General features: G+C 43.6%; 1 protein-coding gene across 1 annotated transcript in view; it reads right to left on the reverse strand.

The window, feature by feature from the left end:
* The window catches only part of LOC136626575 (T-kininogen 1-like), a 51,412-nt gene extending 45,455 nt beyond the window's left edge, over positions 1–5,957 (reverse strand). The window contains exons 1-2 of the mRNA XM_066601627.1: positions 5,750–5,957; positions 813–920 (exon numbers count right to left, since the gene is read on the reverse strand). Of these exons, the coding sequence (XP_066457724.1) occupies positions 813–920; positions 5,750–5,935 (294 nt within the window). The 5' untranslated portion in view covers positions 5,936–5,957. The remainder of the gene's footprint in view (positions 1–812; positions 921–5,749) is intronic.
* Between the last annotated feature and the right edge of the window lie 19,433 nt (positions 5,958–25,390).

Here is a 25,390-nt window from a genome sequence, read left to right on the forward strand (position 1 = left end):
ATCTTGCCAGGGAAAGCCACAGTCAGCCTAAAATTTCTCCTACAGGGAATCTTCCCCTGCTTACCCCAAAATAAGACCTACCCAGAAAATAAGCCCTACTCTGATTTTTTAAGGATATTCTGGGAGGCTTGAAATATAAGCCCTCACCTCAAAATAAGCCCTAGTTGCATTACATTAAAAAAAGCAATACATTACCTAGAAGGCTTGGTCTGCGTCCCTCTCGCTGCTCTCCGGAGTTTCAGCATGCTTCCTGCAGTCCTTGGCCGCGCACAGAAGATTGCTTCCTGGTTACGGGAATCATAAATCCAGCCTCCAGAAAGCGATGGCTCTGATTGGTTTTTCGAGCACTGCTTAGCCAATCAATGCAGCGCTCGATGAACCAATGTAATGGCTGGGATTAGTTCATCCAGCGCTGCACTGATTGGCTGAGCAGCACTCGAGAACTAATCATAGCCATTGCGTTGTGGAGTCGGGATTTATGAATTGGCCAATCAATGCTATGGATAAGGGACGTGAACTGAACCTGCTAAGTAAGTATAATACGACATCCCCGAAAATAAGACAAATATGTGCCAAAAATTAATATAAGACTGTGTCTTATTTTTGGGGAAACATGGTAGCATTACAGGACGGCAGAAGGTCTGCTATGACCAGAGCCAGTCCTAATCTCTGTTCAGGGAGATATATTTATAAGTCCTAGTAGGGTATATGAGCAGGGGGTGCCATATTGGCACAGCCTGTGTATGTTAATGTTATATTTATATTAATGTTATACACAATTGCATTACTCAGTAAAGATTTTAAAATCTTACTGCATAAGTTGGTAAACATTCTTGCCATGGCTTGCCACTCTTCACTTCACAGGAACCTTCGTGCATCTCATACTCAATAAAATGATGACGTTGACCATTTTCTTCATTCTGGATGGAAAAGGAAATATAAAGTATAAAAAATAACAATACGTATCAAACTTTGACATTTAAGTCTCAAATAATGATATTTTAAATGTGTGCATAATTCTAACTGATTGATTATTTCTGTTAATTGAAAGGTCCTCTAAGAGCTAGGATAACTTTAGACAGTAACTATTATTTTGGGAGTGTGCATATTCCATGCTGTCACTCTTGCAATTTGCATTGCTTTGACACAGGACTGGCACCTCCTATAGAATATTGAGTGGTGCCCACTTTATTTCATTCCCACAAGCTTCCAAATTATTGCAGCTATGAAAATAATAACTAGTCAACACATAGGGTATTACCTCACTTGAACCGTAAATTCACATTAATGGTAAACAACACATTTACTGAGGCCTTTTCTCAGCACTCTGGCTTTCACTGACCTCACTTAGGTCCTTTCTGGATGACAGTCCTCTTGGGACATGCAACCTGGCTGTCTCCAACTGGTCTTTGGTTCACCTGCCCCCTGCAGGACATGAACAGTTCTCCTTGCTGAGAGCTCTCCAATAGAGTTGGGTAATGCAGGATGTGGTCAGGGACCTTTTCGAATTTGGTTTAGGTCACTCTACAGCGCCCTCTAGCTTCACACACTTACAGTAGTTATTAAACTCCATAGTGATAAAGTGGTATTTGCAAAATATATTGATGGAGCTATGTAGATGGTTTTCAATATAAAGTGCCATATGCTTCTTGATTAAAATGAAATTAGTATGTACTTCACATTGATTATTAAGTACCTTTATGTTACAAAAATATACTTAGAGTCACTTGTGCTAACTGCAGGAATCACAATCAATAGTTCTGATGTATATAATGGTCATGTTAAAGAAAGTATGAAAGCCTTATTGATACCTTTGGGGCTTAGACTATGGAGACGGTAAATCCATTTGGCTTATTACTGTAACAAATGACAGTCAAGATTGCCAACTCATGGACCCAACTTCAATGGCAAACTCCCCAAACTCTGTATGACTTGCACCTGCCATTGTGTAGGTATTTTGGTAAATTAGCCAACTAAATGTGGGTCTATGGGAGCAGCTTTATATCTACACACTGATAGTAATTACATAACAGTTTCTCACAGTGATTGGGGTCGTTTGTTTTCCCTTTGCTTCCTTATTTGGGTTGAGACCGCCATGGATACTTCTTCTAGCTACGGAACATCACTGTACTCCCAATCCTGTTGTTACCTCCAATGCCCATTTCAATGCCCCCCTTTGTGCCCCACAGAATATCAATGCCACCTCTCTACCCCCACAAGGTAATAGTAACCCTTTATGCTCCCGAAAGTTAGTGTTCCCTCACTGTCCCACAAGTAAATTGTGCCTCTTGATGCCCTCTCACAAGCTAACAGTGCTATCGCCAGTAAATTGTGCTCCTTGAATGTCACCACAAATAAATAGTGCCCCCTTTGTGCTACTATAAGTAAACAATGCCTCCTTAGAGCCCCTACATGTAAATAGTGCCTCTTAAGTATCCACACAAGTTAACATTGCCTACAAAGTACCCACTCGTGAGAACTAAACTATTGAAATCAATGGCTTTGCTTCGTCCCATTTTGTGAGTGTGATTTTTCATTCCCACAAAACATTCTGTAAACATGGTCATCTATTAAGTCCTTACATGCATATTGCGTGCGTAAAAAATATGCACTTAATACAGAGACAACACACATCCGCTTGAGTGAACCCTCAGGGCACATTAAGGGCAGATTCAGATGAGCGGGGTTTCGTCCCATTATGAGGCTGTAACAATCACGGTAGTATAACGGGACAAAACAAAAGCATTGATCTCAATAAGAGTTAAAGGGGTTGTCCCGCGCCGAAACGTTTTTTTTTTTTTTTCAACCCCTCCCCCCCGTTCGGCGCGAGACAACCCCGATGCAGGGACGTAAAAAAAAACCCGCTAAGCGCTTACCTTAATCCCCGCGCTCCGGTGACTTCTATACTTACCGGCTGAAGATGGCCGCCGGGATCCTCTTCCTCCGTGGACCGCAGCTCTTCTGTGCGGTCCATTGCCGATTCCAGCCTCCTGATTGTCTGGAATCGGCACGTGACGGGGCGGAGCTACACGGAGCTACACGGAGCCCCATTGAAGAAAGCAGAAGACCTGGACTGCGCAAGCGCGGCTAATTTGCCCATCGGAGGGCGAAAATTAGTCGGCTCCATGGGAACGAGGACGCTAGCAACGGAGCAGGTAAGTAAAAAACTTTTTATAACTTCTGTATGGCTCATAATTAATGCACAATGTACATTACAAAGTGCATTAATATGGCCATACAGAAGTGTATAGACCCACTTGCTGCCGCGGGACAACCCCTTTAAGTGGTTTCGTTTTCACCACCTCTTTTCTCGGCCATACAAATCACTACATTTGGGGAAGATCGGGCAGCCGCTGTCTTCCTGCCTTATTTTTTAATCTCCTGTACTCTACTCAGAGTTTGAACTGTCAGGGAGGGAGAAGAAATCTCCCTCATTCAGGCGCATCTGCGCTCAGTACTCAGTAAGCGTAGTCGTACCTATGGCCATGTGTTTTCAGCTGAAGGGGGTAAATTTTACTGCTGATCTGTACAGAAAGTCACATGAATGGTGCAGATGTTGATGCATTTTTTGACTGCGAAGTTGGTGCAGATGTGGTCCGATCACATGACATGATACATTTCATTATACACAAAAAAACAAACTTTACATGCAATGATTATTTTAAAGAACAATGGGTTGTCATGACAACTGGTTGCCTTACACTGGTGTTCGGGCCTGCTATGGCCTGTGATCACTATTGTGAGCGATAATTCATTGCAGTGCTGAAGTATTGCAATGCATTATCATAGTGATCAGAGATTTTATGGATCAAGTCGCCTACAGGGACATAAAAAAATCAAAAAAATATAGTTGAAAAAAAATAAAATAAATAACAGCAAAACCCTTGTTTTGTGCACTTTTCCCTGTTTGTATGTAAAAAAAAATAGGAAAATGAACAAAAAATATATACAATTTTTTGGTATCATCATATCCATAATAATTTGTAAAATAATTTGAAGACACTATTTATCCAGCATGGCAAAAAACACAAACAACCGTCTGTCACACGCTCATGTACCACAGCTGTGTGTGTGATGTGCATGTAGCAAAGCTGTGTGGCGCATTGCGCTACCAGAAACACTGGTACTATAATTTCCTAATAATTACTGGTAGAAGCCATAAATGCTAAGTGGTGTCACTTTTGCTGTGAGGGAGTAACTATAAGTAGCACTTATTGTGTGGGGCCTACAGGAAGCACAAAAATGAGTGCAGTACTACTTTGTGGGGTACCATAGGTGACATTATTTCTATCTTGAGTACTATGGAAGGGGGAGATTGTGTAAAGGTATAGATAACATAGGGAGGGTAATGGAAGAGCATGGAGCCACAGATGTCTGTGTGTCAAACTCTGCAGAGACAAGTTGTGGCTGGAAGAAGTTGTCATGAGAGTCTGGGCCAGATACAAAAGAAAGGGGGAACTGTACGACTCTAGTCAGAGAGGACATTACCTGTCACTGGTTATAATGGTACTGTAATCACTTATATGGTCATTGTATGTACTATTACAGATTTACTGCCTTATGTGTCATTATACACTGCAAAGGGGCATATTGAGACTGTGTCACCCAAGGGCCTGCATAAACCTGAAGCCAGACATGCAGGGTATAAAGGTTATCAAAAACAAACAGTAGCTCAAACAGGCTGCCTCTGCTACATGACAGCTACATATACGTTAAACTATATTTCATGCCTATAAAGTTCTATAACGATCCAAAAAGAAGTGGCTCCCACACCTTACACCATTACAGCTCTGTTCAACCTCTCAGTTGTACAGAGTCTTAAAAGGACATCTTTAGGCCCAATGCCCACAGATGGATTATCGCTGTAAGCACTGCGCAAATATCGCGGAAATCTGCGTCATAGCTCAGCGCCGATGCGTCATGCGCTGCACTGCGATGCACGCCAGCTCCCTGGCCGAGACACTCATGGCGGATCTGGACTGGTGAGTATAGGGTCTCGGATTTGATTCCGCTGCGATATTTCGCAGTCAGAATCCGACCCGGCCGTGGGCATGAGGCCTTATGCTTTTATAGGGCTGTATTTTGCGTCAGTTTGCCTCTGATTTTAAACAAAGGTCAACGTAACATTCCATACCAAACGATGCCATGTTTTATTGGACACTGTATTAGGAGGCAACATTTCTAAGAGAGAATATGATTCTCCATAAGGTGTCCCATAGAACATTACAGGGCTTCGCATGGAGTCCCTGTGGCTACGTATTCTGACATGTGCATGAGGCTTAGGAAATGTTATGCAATCTGCCAAAAATATGTAGAGCCTACAAAAGCCCTCCATTGATGTAAATATGAAACTAAACATCTGATTTGTTCCAGCTAAAGTACAAAATGTATTGATGGCTTTACACTTATGTACTGGTAAAAATACAGTAGCATAAATAGCCAAACTGTATTTGTTTTGGAAATATTATAAGAAAACCTAATTAAGTAACAGTATCACTCGTATACAATAACAGAAATCATGAACATCATTCTGATGGCACATAATCATCATCATAAATAATTAATGACCATGAGCATCCAGTAACGGTCCGGTGAATAACATTCATCTACAATGCTTCTATACCATCATAAATATTAGCTGCCCTAATCTAAGCATGATGCTGGATTGTGGTCAGTGCATGCTGAAAGACCAAACTACCAGCAATTCCAGTTACAATACAAAAGTTAAGCCTCGTTTACCGTTACTAACCTTTATTTTGGCGTCTGTAACTCTGTATAAAATAAACTGATTTCCATCTTCTTTTGCATTATTGAAGGTCCTCAGAGCCTCATCTACTGCATCGAAAACATTTTCGTCATTACAGTCGTCATCAATAACTGTGGCAGAACCTAGGAGACAATGCGAGCAGAGTAGTAGGAAGGACAGGAGTCTCATGGCTGCTACTGATTCCCCTGATCTGTGAATCACGGGAATATGGGGATGTGAAATTCAGGCAATAGTGGGTAACTTAAAAAAAACCCTCCAAACGCACTGTCTTTCCCGAAAAGGTCAATTAACTTTGATTATAAATATTACCCAACTTGCACTTTGTAAATAGTTGTCAACCTTTGCACCAACAGGCCTGTTTTTCTTGTCTGTTTAACTCATGGAGGTTATCCTAGGTATCAGGTGGATTTAATTCACAAATTGAGTTTAGCTTCGGTACTGTAGTTGATTCTGGGCTTAAAAATTTTTGAAGAAAGTACTAAAAATTCATGTTTGTGCAAGCCAGTGGCAGATTAGGTACCATATACCCTGATCTATTCATACAACTTGCATGACCCACTGGTGGATCTCTACTGATTAGTACAACAGGGGTGTCAAGGCCCCCACTTTTCCTCACTGCACAACCGTGTTGCAGGTGGTGGCACTGCAAAGCAGATTCAGGATACAGTGCTGCAGAAGGAGTACTCAAAATGATGCAAGAGAAAAATGCTGCAATAACAAGTGAACAATTTACCTTTTACTGTAAATTTATCGAAAGCTAACTTCAGCTAACTAGCTCGTAGGATCGATAATACTTTATGCACAATATGTAATAACAGTAACGCTTCATGGAAAATGTGCCTGCTCTGGCCACTTGTCCAGCTTAGACAATCAGAGATCAAAGGGGTCAACGCTATGTCTGAGTATATCCATGAGGAACATACTTACATACTACCTGTGGCTATCAGTTTTACCCTGTGCCTTTGCTGCAGGCTGTGACAGGCTGAAAAAACTATACCATACCTCTGTTAAACTTCCCCTGCCACCACTGGTGGTGCTACTGTGATGGCTTCCTGCTCATCCGCCATGAGCCTCAGAGCTGTGATCCATTGCGGACACATCCTTGCGGCTATGAAGAAATGCTCTTCTCAAGCTGCATAACACTCTGTCTCTGCATAACAGTCTGTCTGATACTGTCTGAAGTCTCTCTCAACTGCTGAAATGAGATTTGTCATTTTGTCTTTGTAGCAGGGATTAAGGAGGATGGACACTTGGTAATGATCTGATGTTTTGATGTGGGCTATGCGATGGTCCTTCTGCAAGCACTGCAGCATAAAGGGACTCATATGTCTCAAAGTGCTTACGGGTCAGGTCTAAGAGTGTCCTCCAGCTGATCTGAAGCCACTTCACAGGCATTAAGTGACCGACATTCATACAGCGTCTGGTAATGGCATACACCATCTGGTACTCTATGTTCGCTCTCTCAGCTGCTACAACATATGCAATGTGGACTTCCACCATGTAGGCATGTCAAGGATGAGACAGTTGGGTGGTAGCCCAAACTGTTGCTGCACCTCCGCTGGACAAGAGGTGGCTGGATGCATATTCTGATAGTGTGAGCACAATTTCTTGGTGTTTTCCAGCAGTGGATGTAAACCTAGGTAATTGTTAAGGAAGTGGTGAACTACCAGGTTAATGACATGGGCCAGGCAAGATACATATGAGAGATTGCCAAAGTAAATGACTGCCAGCCCCATTGTCACACGTGACCTTGCCTGGCTTCAGATTGTGCAGGATCAACATGTGTCAGCCTAGACCTGTAGAGCTTAGATCAAGAGCTCTGTGGCCATGTGGCTGTGCTCCCCAAGACATATGAGTTTTAGGGCAGTATTTTGGCGTTTACCATGTGTACTGCTGTCTGGAAGTTGGATTTTGTCACATACAGATATGTGCACCGATTTGGAAGGTGTTGAAAGCTGGTATGAAAGGGTTGGAGGAAGAGAAGAAGGTGGGAGTTGAGGATGGGCCAGACAAGGATGAATGTCCCACAACTCTTAGAGGAACTATGAAATGTGGACCACCACTTTTGGCTTTATGCCCCACCTGCAGGACATTGACCCTGTCTGCTGTTAAGGATATGTGACACCCCTGGCCATGTTTTATGGACTGTGTGTCCATGGTTAGGTAAATCATGCCACTAACACTGTTCTTCAAAACCAGGGACTCATTATGGCTTATATGGTGGTGCAGGACAGGGACGTTTTTTGGGCAAAGAAATGGTAGCTGAGCTAGTACTGGTTAGCATGAAGCATCACGATGCAGAAGATGTCTATATCCACTATTCTGACAGTGTGACCCACACAGCATTTTCCGCTTACAGATGTGTGTGCCCAGCCTTACAGGTCTCTATAATCTTCACACACATAAAGTTTACTTAAAGTGATAAAAAGTGAATATACATACAATATATCCTGAAATAGAGATATAAGAACATACAAGGTATCAAAAGATGTCATTAAAAGAGACATAAAATTTCAAAGGATACAAACAGGATATACAAATTGTATATCAACAAGATACAGAAGAGCAAAACAATATCATACTTAGCATCCTTGCTTTGCAGTCTGGGGGGAGTCTTGTTGATTAAGGCCCCCTGCACACAGGCAGAAATTCCGCGGTGGGATTTCCTGCATAGGATTGCATTAGATAACGCAATCCTAGGCAGACGGCTGTGATTTGTCCGCTTGAAAGCTCACGCGAAAAACAAATTGCGGCATGTTCTATTTCTGTGTGGGTCTCACAGAGGCCCGCACAGAAATGTCACTGGTGACAGGACGTCTCCTCTCTGCGCATGCGCCGGCTGGCCGGCAGCCAGCGCATAGCAGAGAATGAAGATGCCGGGAGCCGGTGAGTCGCAGTCCTCTGCAGGGGCACAGGTCCACATCCCACTGCGAGAATTCCCGCAACGGGATTCGACCCGGCCGTCTGCAGGCGGCCTTATTTATCAAACCTAGAGTTTGAGAGTAGACTTTACCTGTACCATTCTATGGTGGACTCTGCTTTCCTTTGTCTAAAACAAACTTATACTCGTATACCATGGATGATGCTACATGATACGACAACCAATGTCATTAATAACAATTTTCAGCATAAAGAAGAAGAGGGGGGTCCTGGAAGGTATAATATAGTTACCACATAGCCCTAACCTCAACATCATTGAGTCTGTCTGTGATTAAATGAAGAGACAGAAGGATTTGAACAAGTCTGCATAGTTCTCCAAGATGTTTGGAACAACCTCTCTGCCAAGTTCCTTCAAAAACTGTGTGGAAGTGTGCCTAGAAGAATTGATGCGGTTTTGAAGGAAAGGGTGGTCACACCAAATTTTGATGTGATTTACATTTCTCTTTTGTTCATTCACTTTGCATTTTGTTAATTGATCCAAAAAATTACACTTCTATTTTTGAAAGTATTCTTACTTTACAGCATTTTTTCCACACCTGCCTAGAACTACAGCAGCTGCCCTGTTCTTCCATGGGTCCTAATGACTACTATACCACTACCCGGTATTAGTGTATCTTGATGCCACCAGGAAGTCCTGGTGGAGACAAGGATGAGTAGCCGGAGACGCCCCCTGCACCTCATTGGCTTAAAAATATGGGTTGGCGGCAGGTCCTGGCAGGCCACTATCGCACTGCTGTCCCGGCTCCCAGGCCCTTAACTGTGCTCCCAGCTGCTTTTCTTTCCTTCCTGGCGCTGTGCTCCCCGCTACTGGTGTCATGCCCCTGTGCTGTCATGTCCCTCGTTTTACTGGCCGGCGCTATGCTCTCCGCTTGTGCTGTAGGCTCCCACGTCCCTCTGCTCCCAGTTGCTGTACTCTCGTTCGCTCTGCTGTGCTCCTCGCTACTGCTGTCAGGTCCCGGGCCCTCGGCTGTCATGTCCTGTGTTTGAGTGGCCAGCGCTGTGCTCACCACTTGTGCTGTAGGCCCCCCCGGCCCTCTGCTCCCAGCTGCTCTTGCAAACTTCACGCCGCTGTCCTCCCCACTGCTGCTGTATGCTCGCCGGCGCACAGCTACCCGCTCCTGCTCTATCGTCCCCAGCGCAGTGCAGCCCGCTCCTGCTCTATCGTCCCCAGCGCAGTGCAGCCCGCTCCTGCACTTTTCTGACCTGACGTTCGGCCCTGACAGGCAGTGTCAACAGTGGCATCCCAGCTCCTCTGTACGGTTCACAGTGCTGCAGGGTGCTCGGCGGTCCTTGGCGCTGCGGAATGGAATCCCTGCTGACACTGTAGCCTCTGTTCTGGCCAGCGGCTGCTGATACACGACACAGCTACATGACTTGCTGCTTTGTGGCTATTCACAGTGAGCTGCCATGGACGTTTATCGACGTTTCAGCTAATACCCTTACATTATTAACTGTCAATCCTTGCATGTGTGACGGCTGGCACAGTAAAATATCAATATTTGCAGATAACACAAAATTATACAATATAATCAATGCAAGGGAGGACAATGTGTGGCTACAAACAGACCTGGATAAGCTGGGAGCTTGGGCAGAAAAATGGCAAATGAAGTACAATGTTGATAAATGTAAGGTTATGCACATCGGCAGGAGAAACGGATGTCACCAATATACACCAAATGGGGTACTGCTAGGGAAAAGTGATATGGAAAAAGACCTGGGGGTACTAGTGGATTGTAGACTAAACTGGAGTAACCAATGCCAGTCAGCTGCTGCAAAAGCTAATACAGTCTTGGGATGCATTAAAAGAGGTATAGGGGCAAGGGACGAGAACATTATCCTCCCACTATATAAGGCACTTGTCAGGCCCCACATGGAATACTGCGCACAGTTCTGGTCACCGGTGCTCAGGAAAGATGTTACAGTACTGGAGGGGGTTCAAAGAAGGGCAACTAAATTAATAAATGGAATGGCAGGACTGGAATACCCAGAGAGGCTATCAAAATTGGGATTATTTTCTCTAGAAAAAAGACGTCTAAGGGGTGACCAAATAACCATGTATAAGTACATGAGAGGACAATACAAGGATCTCTCCCATGATCTGTTTATACCCAGGACTGCGACGGTAACAAGAGGGCATCCGCTACATCTAGAAGAAAGCAGGTTTCATCGCCAACACAGAAAAGGGTTCTTTACTGTAAGAGCAGTGAGACTGTGGAACTCTCTGCCTGAGGATGTGGTGATGGCAGAATCCATAGTAGAGTTTAAAAGGGGACTTGATGTCTTTTTGGAGGGGAAGGATATTAGAGGATATAAATCTTAGGTTAATTGTTAATCCGGGTCTACAGGCAGGTAGGAACTATTAGGGGTTAATCCAGGGATCAGTCTGATTACCATTAGGGAGTCGGGAAGGAATTTTTCCCCCAAAAGGGCTAATTGACTCCTGCCTCTTGAGGTTTTTTGCCTTCCTCTGGATCAACAACACAGGAGGATAACAGGCTGGAGTAGATGGACATTGTCTTTATTCGGCCTTACTTACTATTTTACTATGTTAATTTAGACACAGCTAACAGGTCAAACATCCTTAAGCATCCACGCCAGCCAACAATGTACACACAGCGTGCTGGTAGGACCTTTGACAAGTCACCCAATCGGGAGCTAGGGGTGTGAGAGGGGCGTTTCTCCTGTCAAACTCCTAGCTTCCTGGTGGCACCAAGGTACACTAATACCCCACTTCCTCTTTCTAGAAAATGAACTACCTATGACTGTGCACAGTACTCTACACAACAGGAGTATGGTCCCAATCGATGCACTGGTCAAAACAGTCTCAGTTCAAATTGTCGTGATAAAGTGTATTGCCTCTTTAAAGATCATTTAACTAAACTTCAAACAGCAACAAAATAGTAAATTTACACAAAATAACTTTAACTTGCAGGTTCCAGTGCAACACTTGAAACTTTCAATTTATGCAGAAGGAGGGATTCTTCTCCATCACATAGTTTATGTTCCAGGAACCCGAACCCACTGGGTTTCCTACTGTCACTCTTGACCACACCACTCTAATCACTCTGTTGGAATCAGATGAACAGTCCTCTGACTTGGGCACAGGGCAGCCAGTTTTTCATTATCCACTGGTCTCTCTCCATAGCAAAATGGCACAAAGCACTGTAACAAATGGATACCGAAAAAAAACCTTGCAACAAAATTCAGTAGCTGCCAAAGCACTTAAATAACTCAATCCTTATAAGAATAAATGAAAATGAACAAGTACAACTACTTGGCTAACACAATCCACAGGAATATCAGTACTGACATATCAAATTTATGATTTAAAAGGAACCTGTCACCTACCTTCAGCACCATAAACTAAGTTATGGTACTGTTAGGCGAGGTGACAGAGAGCCAAGTGATATATTATTTTATACTCACCGGCTCCCTGCTTCCTGTGCTGTAACCGTCCATGCGGCAGTGTGACTCTTCTCAAATTCCTGCGCGCATACTCTCCCATAGACTTTTGGGACATAGAGAGGGTCCTATTACTAATTGGGGCCACAGAGTGTAATATTACTAAGTGGCACCACACAGAGGGTCAGTATTAAGTGGGGCCACAGAGGGGGTTACTATTACTAAGTGGAGCCACAGCAGGCACATTTTTTCTCTAGGAGCACTGAAAAGATGATTAGGAGTTCCAGCAGCAGAATGCGGAGAGTGTGTAGAGGTGAGTCATGGCTGGAAAAACTCTCAATAGTGTTCTGGACCCATAAAGAAGAAAACCGAATACAGATGACTCAAAACAGAGACTAAATCACCTGTGATCACTGAAGGTAACTGTGCTGCAATCACTATTGTTGTGTAAAGCGGTATTTAGATTTCATTATATGGCAATTATTATTTAGAGTTACACTAAGGCCTCCCGCAGAATTTCCGCCCGAGCCCGCTGCCATAGGATTGCATTACATAATGCAATCCTATGCAGAGAGACTCGTTTTGACCTCGTGAAAACTTGCGCGGTAAACTAATCGCGGCATGTCCTATTCCTGTACAGGTCTCGCAGAGACCCGCACAGAAACGTCACGGCTGACATGCTGGCTCTGCTCTGTGCATGTGCCGGCTTGGCGGCAGCCGGAACATAGCAGAGCAGAGGAGATGCCGGAGCAGGTGAGCCGTGGTTGTCACTGCAGGGGCACGGGTCGCATCCCGCGGCGAGATCCGACCCGGCTGTCTGCAGAAGGCATAAAGCTGAGTCACTGTGTCTATACAGGTAGGTAAGAGTGTTTGGGTACATTCACATGGAGCATCCTCTAAATGCTGCGGAATTTACATGAAATACCTCTGTATAGAAGATCCACAGCATTCATAGTAGCAGGGAAGTTGAAAAGTTTTAAAATGTAACTGTCATTTATCTGTTTTTATGTACAGATTAGGTGATTCTAAGCATTTTTGCAATATGTTGTATTAGCCTATTATGTAGATTTTTTCTTCAAAACGCCTCTTCTGCTATACAGCTAGGTGATGTTGCTAGAGAAATCCGTATGCACCTAAGGGCTTATTCAGATGACCGTATATCGGCCAGGTTTTCACGCCCTGCCTCCTCTCTGCAGGGGAAGGAGGCTGGAAGAGCCAGAAGCAGTGCACTGAGCTCCTTCCCCCTCTCCACCCCCCTAAACTATTTGCAATGGGGGGGGAGGGGCGGAGCTTAGTCACAGAACTTAGCCCCACCCCCGTCCACCCCTCCCATTGCAAATAGTGGCGAGGGGCAGAGAGGGGACGGGAGCTCAGTGCACTGCTCCTGGCTCTTCCAGCCTCCTCACCCTGCAGAGAGGGACACCGTATATCGGCCGAACATGAAAACTCGGACGATATACGGTCGTCTGAAGCCGCCCTTACAATGTAGCAGAAAGGGGGGTTCCAGATGTGCCTGCACTGTTCCTTATAGTGCAGCTGCAGACACAGCTGTTCCCATATAAGACTATTAATAAAGCATGCTTTAGGCCGGCTGCACACGGATATATTTGCATTGTGGAAGCCGAAGCAAGCGTCCGCCTCCAGATTCCCCAGCAAATATCGTCAATAGCATGCTTTTCCTGCACAATTGCAATTTTCTGCTCACGGAGAAAAAATCCAAGCATGCTCTAATTTTGAGCAGATTCCGTTCATATGGCTTCCATTAACATTGTGGAATGGTCGTGGGACCCACGTCATGCTCTATTTGTGAGCAAATTCCTCTCGGACGGCTTCCATTATCATTGCAGAAAGGTTGCGGGACCGGCGTCATCGCCTACCATCAGCATGGGCAAATCTGTACTACGCATGTACCGGTACACCCGCAGTACAGAAAAAGAAGAAAGAAGACAGGTACGTGGGGTCACCTGTCGGGTACAAGGTCGGATTCCGGTGCAGGATCCCACATCCGGAATCCGACCCGTTCAGGTGTAGCCGTCCTTATACATTTTATTTATTACAAAAATAATAACTCTTTCTGTGCCCCATATTTGTTCCCAGCGCTGTTGTAGTGGCCCAGTACATCACCCTGGTCCCCTCCATAAATGTCATACATGTTTGTCTTATGTAGATGCACTGTGCAAAATCAGTCCTGTCATTTCCAGTGTGTGTGTTGCACAGCTGCGGCGTTTGAGAGGTTAACTACTCTAATAAAATCATGATCTGCCTGTAAATGTATCAGTCTGTCATGTCATGTGGTATGAGAGAAGGTATAAATAGGAGTGCTTGAGAGCAGGAAAGGGTCTTCCATCTTGTCTGCTACCTGAGTGCCACCAAACACAGAGCCACCTTCAGCTTCCTTGTGGTGAAGATGGAAGAAGTGGAGAGATATCCCATAGCAGTTGAAATCTGAATGTGAGTGGAATGAGCCCTGAGCATAGGAGAGAGCGTTCGTAAGTAATTCTGTAAGAGAGGCCAGTGCAGAGGTACTAATTTAAGTTTTTACATTTTCTTACGCGGCCGTCCATGTCCAGGATCACCGCCTAGAAGTACGCTTGATAATAGTCACTCCCACACATCTCCAGGGTGGAGTGCAAATACTGAAAGTCAATTAATTACTGTCAGAGTGTCTGTGGAGTGACTCTACCCCCTTCCTCCTCCGGAGTGCTCACTGTCCAGGTGTGGTACCTGACAGATAACGTGGACTGTAGGACCGGTTTCATCCTGTGTTTTCTTCCCTGACCTCTGATCGCCTGAGTTGCCTGCACTGTGAAGATTGTACCTAATTTGCCCTGTAAAATTGTTATCTACCAGTTTATTTCAAGTAAAGTTTATACCGGGCCCTAACCATTCCTGGGGACCCGAGGTACTGAGAAACTGTGTCTGTATTTATTCTCTGCCATATATCATATCAGTGTGAAGGGAACGGCGGCGTCACTTGTGACAACTACTACCCCCATCCTCCTGTTTATTGGCATTCTCTATCTTTCGGGTGTCATTGGTGTCAGTGTTGTTTGGTGACCTGCAGATATACCCTGGCCTTGGCTACGTGTCATCCCTATGGATAGGGAGCCTGGTAAGTGCCGCCGTTACAAACCAACACTTAACCCTTCCAGCTCCCCACATATGACAGGCGTCAGGGGTACTCCTCTAGGGGTACTGCAGCAAACCAATTTTTGGTCCCACTAGGAATAGGATCAGAACTGTTGCGCCATAACGGACTGTCACTTAGTTTGTGGTTGGGGCACCCAAGATGGCGCCCGATGCAATATGCTTCTCTCTGGCTCACTCCCGCCAAGAAGTTCCCGCCAAAGCTCTTGGTGCCAAAAGGACTACGCCCTGGCCTGCCGCAAATCAAGGGGGGAAGGGGGGACCACCCCTACTAAATGGACTTGTTGGAGCCCAAAGTGGAAGAAGTTACCTTCCGCTGCAGACTCCTGGGCTCAGGACACTTTTGGCCAGCCTGAAAGCAAGATGTTTTCATCATCCAGCAGCAACAATCAAGAGGTTCATGGAGTACCAGCAGGCTACTCACCACCTGAGCCTCAATTTTACAGGGGGGGAAGAGCTGGAGCTCCTGGAGGACATTGTCCCAGTTCAGCCACCAAGGAAGAGATTAATTTCCCCGGGGAATCTTCAGCTGGCCAGATCCCAGAGACTGTCCAAACCGGTGGAGGACGTCATGATGCTGCCTGTAATCCCATTGGTAGACATTCAGTGGCCCAGGCAAGTGCTGCGACTGTGGCCACGGTGGAGAGAGGAACTGCCACTCCCCTGGATCATGGTCCACAAGGACAACCGGCTAGCCCGAGTGCTTATACCCCCGGTGTTGCATCCCTTCCTCGGGGATTTTGAGGACTCAGGGGTAAAAGTGCACTTCAGTGCAAGGGAGCACCTACTATTATGGAGGGAGCTGAGGCCTCCATTTACTAGGCCACCGGTAATTGAGAAACCGAGTGCTCCAGCCACGCCACCCAGAAAGGTGGAAAGATGGTGGCAGAACCCGGACAGCCCATTATCCGTGGCATCCCTAGGAATTGCTTCCTGGAAAAGTATGCCGTCCTCTACTGGCTGGTCCCCGGACGACAGACCACGGAGTGGTGTGATCTACGGCTCACAGACATTTAGGAAACAGAAAACCCAGTTCCAATTTTAAGACTCTTTACGTAAGAGACATTGTTTTTGTTTTCCCCGTTATGCCCCTGCAACAAGGACTTTAAAGTAATAATCCCGTTTTTTCACATGGAAAATTTATACTTGTTTGTAACGTTTGTAATGTTCAAGCAATGTGCAGAGGAGAAAAGTAAGGGCGTATTTAAGTTCATATTTCTCTTGTTCATGCTCTCTAAAGTAATTTCTTCTTTAAAGTAATTTATTATTCTTATGCATATGAATGTCTAGTTTAAATATAATCAATTAATGTTAATTTAGTAATGCTAGTTTAGTAATTTCACCGTATGCTTGAAACTGTGTGCATGGTATGATTGCTTTATATGTGTATGACTGGAGGTCTCTTGTGTTCCCCTTAAGTCTAGTCTTAGTGTTTTCAGCCTGTTCTACCCTGTCTCAGGGGGCGGGCCCTTTCATTCACCTCTTCTTAAATCATGGAGAGCGGTATTGACACAAGCTACTGACTGCTCCACTGATAATTTTTGCTGTTTTTCCTGCCAGTCACCCTTTCATATTTTTATGTTTGGTAACTGTGTTTTTTCATTTCTCAGTAAGAAACAGTGATGTTCATTCCACTGATCTTACATCTCTAGCCTTTGGAGCAAAGTTATGTAGGAAGCTCCATACCAATACTAGTGTCTTTGGATTCTGTCCAGATTTTTCACAAATGTACTTGCAAGTCATAGTCCTTTACATGCTGTCATAAATAAAAAGCCACACATAGAAATGACACTTCTTTTAGTCACAGTACACTGGGAGTGGGTACATCCTAATATATAGGTGACTAGGGGTAGGAGTTATGTTTATAGATTTCGCCTTGCACACTCTGTGACTGCGCAGTGTTCTCTTAAAGGGGATGGAAGTAATACACTTAAGATGGCCCGACTCTGGATGTATACACTCTGTTTTGGAGGCACCAGGGGCGGCTTATTTTTAAGTAGGGGGGAAATGTAGTGGCCCAGTGGTCATCCTGGTTTCCTCCATAAATATCATAGATGTTTGTCTTATGTAGGTGCACTGTGCAAAATCTGTCCTGTCATTTCCAGTGTGTGTGTTGCACAGCTGTGGCGCTTGAGAGGTTAACTAATAAAATCATGGTCTGCCTGTAAATGTATCAGTCTGTCATGTCATGTCATGTCGTATGAGAGAAGGTATAAATAGGAGTGATTGAGTGCTGGAAAGGGTCTTCCATCTTGTCTGCTACCTGAGTGCCACCAAACACAGAGCCACATCGAAGCACCTTCAGCTTCCTTGTGGTGAAGATGAAAGAAGAGGAGAGATATACCGTAGCAGTTGAAATCTGAATGTGAGTGGAGTGAGCCCTAAGCATAAGAGAGAGTGTCCGTAAGTAATTCTGTAAGAGAGGCCAGTGCAGAAGTACTAATTTAAGTTTTCACATTTTCCTACGTGGCTGTCCGTGTCCAGGATCACTGCGTCAAAATACGCTTGATAATTGTCACATCCACGCATCTCCAGAACGGGGTGCAAATACTGAAAGTCAATTAATCACTGTCAGAGTGTCTGTGGAGTTACCCGACCCCCTTCCTCCTCCCTGACCGCTTTCACCCTGTGTTTTCCTCACTGATCTCTAATCTCTTGAGTTGCCTGCACTGTGAGGATTGTACCTAATTTGCCCTGTAAAATTGTTATCTACCAGTTTATTTCAAGTAAAGTTTATACATTTTATTGAATCTTACAAACATAATATTTCTTTCTTCGCCCCATATTTGCTCCCAGCGCTGTTTTTTCCTATTCTGCCTCCACTGCTCTTCCTTCGGTGGTCACTGTGTAAGGAGAAGCCGTTCTATGTAGCAGACAGATTCTCCTCCTCACAGCACTCGTTCCCCGCTGGACCTGATGCACTGTTATAGCAGAAGAGAGATTTTGAAGGAAAAATGTACAGAATAGGCTGCTAAAACATATTGCTTAGAATCGCCTATTCAATACACTAAAAAATAATTAAATGAGAGCTACACTTTAAATAAATCTCATTCATGTGCTGCAGAAAAATCTGCACAAAATCTGCAGATTTTTGCAGCAGATTTCTAGTGCAGAATTTGTGGGCCGAAATTTGTGGCAAGTGCAAAGCATTTTCACACCAAAATCTGCAACAACAAAAAATTAATTTAGTGCATTTTTTCCCCACTGTGGATTTTCTGCAGATTCACAGAAAATCCTCAGCAGATGTGCTTCGTGTGGCTGTACCCAAGTGTGTGAAAACTTATTCGGACGTATGTCAACTAGCTGCTGTTTTTGATGGATAATTGTTTTTTCCTATATACAGTACTGGATGTATTTTTCTTCTGAATATATTTTAGCATATCTAAGTGAGCTTGGTTCTATTACCGTATCAATGCAGTAAACTTGTTTTTTTTACAGTATATAGGAAGCTTGTTTCTGATACTGTATATAAGCAGTAAGCTTGGTTTTATTACTGTATCTACGCAGCAAGTTTCGTTCTGTTACCATATTTGTATATATACATTCTACCTATCACCTTCTGCTCTCATTTAGCTTTCCTGTGGGCTATATTGATTTATTAACTATTTGAGCACCTTAGAAGGTAAGCTGCATTTCAGGATATTGTGGACTGCTTCATTTAAAGATTTCTAGAACTAAGATATTGATTATCTATTTTCTTTTTTCAGATTAGATCATCAATTTCAGATTGATGGAGGTCTGATGCTCAGGATAATCAGTTGATTGAAGAGGCCTTGTTTTCTCAAGACAGTGAATTGGACTAAAATAAAAATAAAAATCTTGTATAGCGCCAACTTATTCCACAACATTTTCAGGTAATTTATTCATTACCCCACCTAGCTGGGTACTCATTTTACTGACCTCAGAAGGATGGAAGGCTTAGTTGTCCTTGAGCCAGCTACCTGAACCTCACAGGGATTGAACTTGCAACCTTCAGGTCGTGAGCGAGAGCTTAGCACTCTGCGCCACAATGCTTGGCAGAGTCACTGTGAAATACGTGGCACTGTGCATGATATGCTGTGAAGTAAGAGTGGTGGTCAGCTGAGCGCTGCGGCCACTTCAGATAGGTGATTGGCGGGGCTCCATGCAGCAGACCCCCCACCAATGTGATATTGATGGTCTATTCTGAAGATCGGTCATCAATATTTTAGTCTCTAAAAATGTTTTGATTCAATGGTAATTCAACATTAAAACTAAACATGCATTGCTACTCTATAGATGGAAGTGGGCCCTTAGAATCAATTCCATTGGTGGGCCCTAAGTACCCGAGTCCGACACTGGTGCCTGTTACTGCCCTGTCCATTCTATGTAACTTCTGTGTGACACAGTATCCCCAAATTCTGTACTCAAGAAATCGAGCAATCAGAGCAAGGCGTGGTCATCGTTACTAATCAGCCCAAGCCAATATTTCAAAGACTGACAACGTTGTCGGTTTTCTAGCATAATGGTGTTGAGAGTATACCAAGAATAGAGAAAAAACATGCAGCAAAAGGGGATCTTGTGGACGTAAACAACTTGTTGATGAAACGGGTTATAAGAGGATGTGTCAAGAATCGTTGCGACAAACAGGTGGTACACAGGCAAGGTAATTGCTGCCAAACACACCCTTGTCCTCCAGTTAACTCTATGTTCCTTAGCACAGCTGGGTAATCCCTTAACACTACAGGATGTATATTTACATCCTGGAAGTTCAGGGTTTGTATGGAGGGGAATCAGGGGCTGATCCGAGTCCATACAAGCCGGGTGTCGGCTGTTTCTTACAACTGACACCTGCACGCAACAGCTCTAATGAGAAGCACCACTAATCGGAGCTGCTAACCCTTTAAATGCCATAGTCAATTCTGACAGTGGCATTTAAATGCCCCAATGGATTTTTGGGGCGTCCCGCACTGCTGCCCTTAATAAGATTGCTTCAGGGCTGCCATTGCAGATTGCCTATCAAGCCGTGCCCCTGATAGATTGCCTGTCAGATGGCTTTATAATGCAAAGCTATGTTATTACATCATACTGCAGGAGTGATCAAACCATCGCAAGTTCTTGTCTTCTACTAAAAAAAAATGTAAAAACAAGTTTAAAAAAGTTTTATTAATTATTAAAAAAAAACACAAAAGGTAATAAAAGTAAAAGAAAACCTTTTTGCCATATTTATAATAAAAGAATCTAAATAATAAAACTCAAAAACAGAAAAACGTGCAGAATCCTAAGCATTGAAATTTTTTGGGAAATGGCGGGTTTTCATAGAAAGATTCATGTGCCCAAATTAGATCATAGAATGCATACGCCCATTTAGTAACACATCCTGGTATCACACTCAAGCAGGAGCCGGCTAGATTAGGAAGATTAAAAATACCATAAAGCAATATTATTAAATTCCACAGGAGATGAGAAGACGATATCTTCAGGCAACAAATAGAAATTTTTGTATATTCATACGCCATAGCATATAGCAAATTAATGAAAAGAAAAACCAAAGAGACACAAAGCTATACTCTCAATATCCTACATTAGTTGTCCATTGTTTGATTATTTATTTTATTTTGTTTTATGTTGACAATTAAAGCTAATGTGCTATATATATAAGTGTTAACCATTGCAATTCAATTATTCGAAGATGTTGAAGATATGTTTTGTTTTGTTTTTGATTATAAAAAAATTGTAATAAAAAGAGTTTAAATAAAACAAACCCCAACACATATTGGGTATTGCTGCATTCGTAAAAGTTCGATCTATCAAATTAACATATTATTTATCCCGCACAGTGAACGGCGTTAGAAAAAAAATACAACACTACAATTGTGCTTTATTGTCTTCAAGAAAATATATAATTAAAAGGCGATCAAAAAATCGTATGCACTCCAAAATGGTACGAAAAAAATCAGTCCTCACACAACTATGTTGATGAAAAAATAAAAAAGTTATTGCGGTCAGAAGATGGCAGCAGGAAATAGTTAAAAGAAAATTAATATCTTTGGGAAAAAATAAAAGTAGTACAGCAAAAAAAACTATACAAGTTTGGTATCGTAGTAATCATACTGACCCATAGAATAAAGTTATCATGTCGCTTTTGCTGAAGTGTGTACACTGTAGAAACAATATGCATTCAAAGATGGCGGAATTTCATTTTTTTGCATTTCACTCCACTTAGAATTTTTAAAAAGTTTTTCAGTTCATTATATAGTACATTAGAAAGTACTATTGAAAAAGACAACTCGGCCCACAAAAAACAAACGCTCAGACCGCTACGCCGATAAATAACTAAAAGAGTTAAGGTTTATTAGGCCTCTTGCACATGGGCGACAGCGATATAATTGTGAGAAAATCGCAGCGATATCGCATTTGTGTTCTGTGCAATATCGCTGCATTTTCTCTCTGTGAAATCGCAATTTCGTGTTGCTACAAGGTCGCGTATGGCGCTACAAAGTTGCGCGAAAATAAGCACTGGCTGCATAAAAAAAAATAAAGAAACAATACATCACCTAATAGGCGCTGTGTGCTCAGCCACACTTCTCCTCACAGGTCCCCGCTACACTTGCTTGTAGTTTTCCCCCAGCACTTTCTAGTCAGTTGTTCAAAGAACCCGCCTCCAGGAAGCGCTGGCTCTGACTGGTTCTCGAGCACCATGGCTTAGACCAGTGATAGTAACATAGTAACAAAGTATGTAAGGCCGAATGAAGGCAATGTCCATCTAGTCCAGCCTGTTTATACTCCTATGTTGTTGATACAGAGGAAGGCAAAAAACCCCAAGAGCAGAAGCCAATTAGCCCTTTTGGGGGAAAATTCCTTCCCGACTCCCTAATGGCAATCAGACTAATCCCTGGATCAACCTCTAATAGTTCCTACCTGCTTGTATACCCGGATTAACAATTAATCTAAGATTTATATCCTGTAATATCCTTCCGCTCCAGAAAGACATCAAGTCCCCTTTTAAACTCTACTATGGATTTTGCCATCACCACATCCTCAGGCAGAGAGTTCCACAGTCTCACTGCTCTTACAGTAAAGAACCCTTTTCTGTGTTGGCGATGAAACCTGCTTTATTCTAGACCTAGCGGATGCCCTCTTGCTACCGTCGCAATTCCTGAGTATAAACAGATCAGGGGAGAGATCCCTGTATTGTCCCCTCATGTATTTATACATAGTTATTTGATCACCCCTTAGCCGTATTTTTTCTAGAGTAAATAATCCCAATTTTGATAGCCTCTCCGGATATTCCAGTCCCGTCATTCCATGTATTAGTTTAGTTGCCCTTCTTTGTACCCCCTCAAGCACTGTAACATCTTTCCTGAGCTCTGGTGACCAGAACTGTGCGCAGTATTCCATGTGAGGTCTGACAAGTGCTTTATATAGTGGGAGGATAATGTTCTCGTCCCTCACCCCTATACCTCTTTTAATGCACCCCAAGACTGTATTAGCTTTTGCAGCAGCTGACTCGCATTGGTTACTCCACTTTATTCTACAATCCACTAGTACCCCCAGGTCTTTTTCATTATCACTTTCCCTAGCAGTGGCCCATTTAGTGTAAATTGGTGACATCTGTTTCTCCTGCCCATGTGCATAACCTTACATTTATCAACATTAAACTTCATTTGCCATTTTTCTGCCCAAGCCCCCAGCTTATCTAGGTCCGTTTGTAGCCGTACATTGTCCTCCGTTGGATTGATTATATTGTGTCATCTGCAAATATTGATATTTTACTATGCAGCCCCTCTATCAGGTCGCTGATAAATATATTGAACAGAATGGGGCCTAATACTGAACCCTGTGGCACCCCGCTAGCGACGGTGGCCCAATCAGAGTATGAACCACTTATTACTACATCTGCTTTCTATCTCTGAGCCAATTCTTTACCCAGATACACACGTTTTTACCCAATCCGAGCTGTCTCATTTTACATATCAGCCTATTATGCGGCACAGTGACAAATGCTTTAGAGAAGTCCAGATATACGAGATCAATAGACTCTCCCAGGTCCAGACCAAAGCTTACTTCATTGTAGAAGCTGATCAGATTGGTCTGACATGATCGACCCTTCATGAACCCATGCTTGTGAGGAGTTATTCCGTTGTTCTCCTTGAGGTATTCTTCGATGGCATCTCTCAGAAACCCCTCGAATATTTTTTCCATTACTGAAGTGAGACTTACCGGCCTGTAGTTACCAGACTTTTGGACCCCTTTTTGTAAATTGGAACCACGTTGGAAATGCGCCAATCCAATGGTACAACCTCGGTCTTGATAGTATCCACAAATATTAGATATAGGGGCCTAGCTATCAAATCCCTTAGTTCCCTTCGTACCCTTGGGTGAATTCCATCTGGGCCTGGCGATTTATCGATTTTAAGCTTCTTTAACCGGTTCCGCACTTCTTCCTGCGTTAGGTATGAGATATTTTGTGAGGAGTTCATTTTATTCCCCTGCATCTCATGTGACATTTATTTTTCATTTGTGAATATGTTTGAAAAGAAACTATTTAATCCCTTAGTGACGGCCCCATAGTGTTTCTACGTCCTCACTAAGTGGGCTTTAATCCTAGAGGACGTAGAAACATACATCCTCTTAGGATTAATGCCCACTTGGCTGAGGACATGACAGCTCCATGCTGTAGGTGCCCGCAGGTAGCCGACAGCATGGAGCTGTCATCCTGGGCAGCGGGCAGTCCCCCCCGGCATTGTGATCGGCGCTATGCAATGGCTCTCACATCCCTTAGTTCCCTTTGTACCCTTGGGTGAATTCCATCTGGGCTTGGCGATTTATTAATTTTAATCTTCTTTAACCAGTTCCGCACCCCCTCCTGCGTTAGGTATGAGATATTTTGCGAGGGGTTCATTTTATTCCCCTGCATCTCATGTGACATTTCCTTTTCGTTTGTGAATATGCTTGAAAAGAAACTATTTAATAGGCTTGCCTTCCCTCCATCATCTTCAATGATTTCTCCTGCATTATTTGTTAAAGCGCCAGTGCTCTCAGTGCAAATCCTTTTGCTGTTAATATAGTTGAAAAATAGTTTTGGGTTGTTTCTGCTCTCTTTGGCGATCAGTCTTTCAGCTTCCTCCTTAGCAATTTTGATCTTATCTTTGCATATTTAGTTTTTTTTTCCTGTACGATTTTAGCGCTTCTTTGCTGCCTTCTTGCTTTAGTATTTTCACAGACTGAAATCCTTTTATAGACTAAGGCCGGCTGCACACGAGCGTGACGGGCTCCGCTGCGAAATTCCGCGGCGGAGCCTGTCACGGAGACCCCCAGGAGACCCCCAGGAGCTCCCGCATGATGCTTCCCTGCCCACCTCCACCGCATCATGTGACACGCCCATCACGTCACATGACGCGGCCGGCCGTGTCACATGACGCCGCCCGCGTCATATGACGCCGTGGCGGTGGTGGGCGGGGAAGCGTCTTCACGCTATCTTCCGCTGTGCTACAGCGGAAGATAGCGTGAACGGGCGGCTTCCATTGACTGCAATGGAAGCCGTCCGCGCGTACACCCACGGCAAATAGAGCATGCCGCGGGTGAGGATGGGTGAAATCACTGTGCGGAATTCCGCGGTGGAATTCCGCACCGTGAGCACTGAGCTATTAGGTTCAATAGAACCTAATAGCTGCGGGCAACGTAACGGATTTCTGCCGCGAATTACGCGGCGGAAATCCGTTCGTGGGAAGGAGGACTAAAACTTAACCTTTAATAAAGTTTAGATAAAATCAAATAATATGCACGAAACAAGGGCCTCATAAAGAGAACGTATAGAAATTAATAAAAATTCTTTTACAGATGATTCATTGTGTTTTGCTGCACCTCCATAAGTCTACTAGGCCAAGTTGCTTAGATGACCGGTTACAGTATTCCCCTCTATCTCAGAGGAGAGAATTCGAATACTACCCAGACTCTTTTCAAAATATGATAATCACAGATTTATTTGTCTGGTTTAGAGAAATGGTGGTGCATACTACTATTGAGGATCCAAAAAGTGTAAAATGGAATCAATAGTTGAGAAGATATACTTCTTGTCCAGGTTCTTTGTATTATAGAACACTCAGGCTCTATTATAGAACACTCAGGCTCTAAAGATATAATTCTTGTCTAGGTTCTTTGTATTATAGAGCA

The sequence above is a fragment of the Eleutherodactylus coqui genome, chromosome 1, assembly GCF_035609145.1.
Source record: "Eleutherodactylus coqui strain aEleCoq1 chromosome 1, aEleCoq1.hap1, whole genome shotgun sequence".
NCBI classification, from domain to species: Eukaryota; Metazoa; Chordata; class Amphibia; order Anura; family Eleutherodactylidae; genus Eleutherodactylus; species Eleutherodactylus coqui.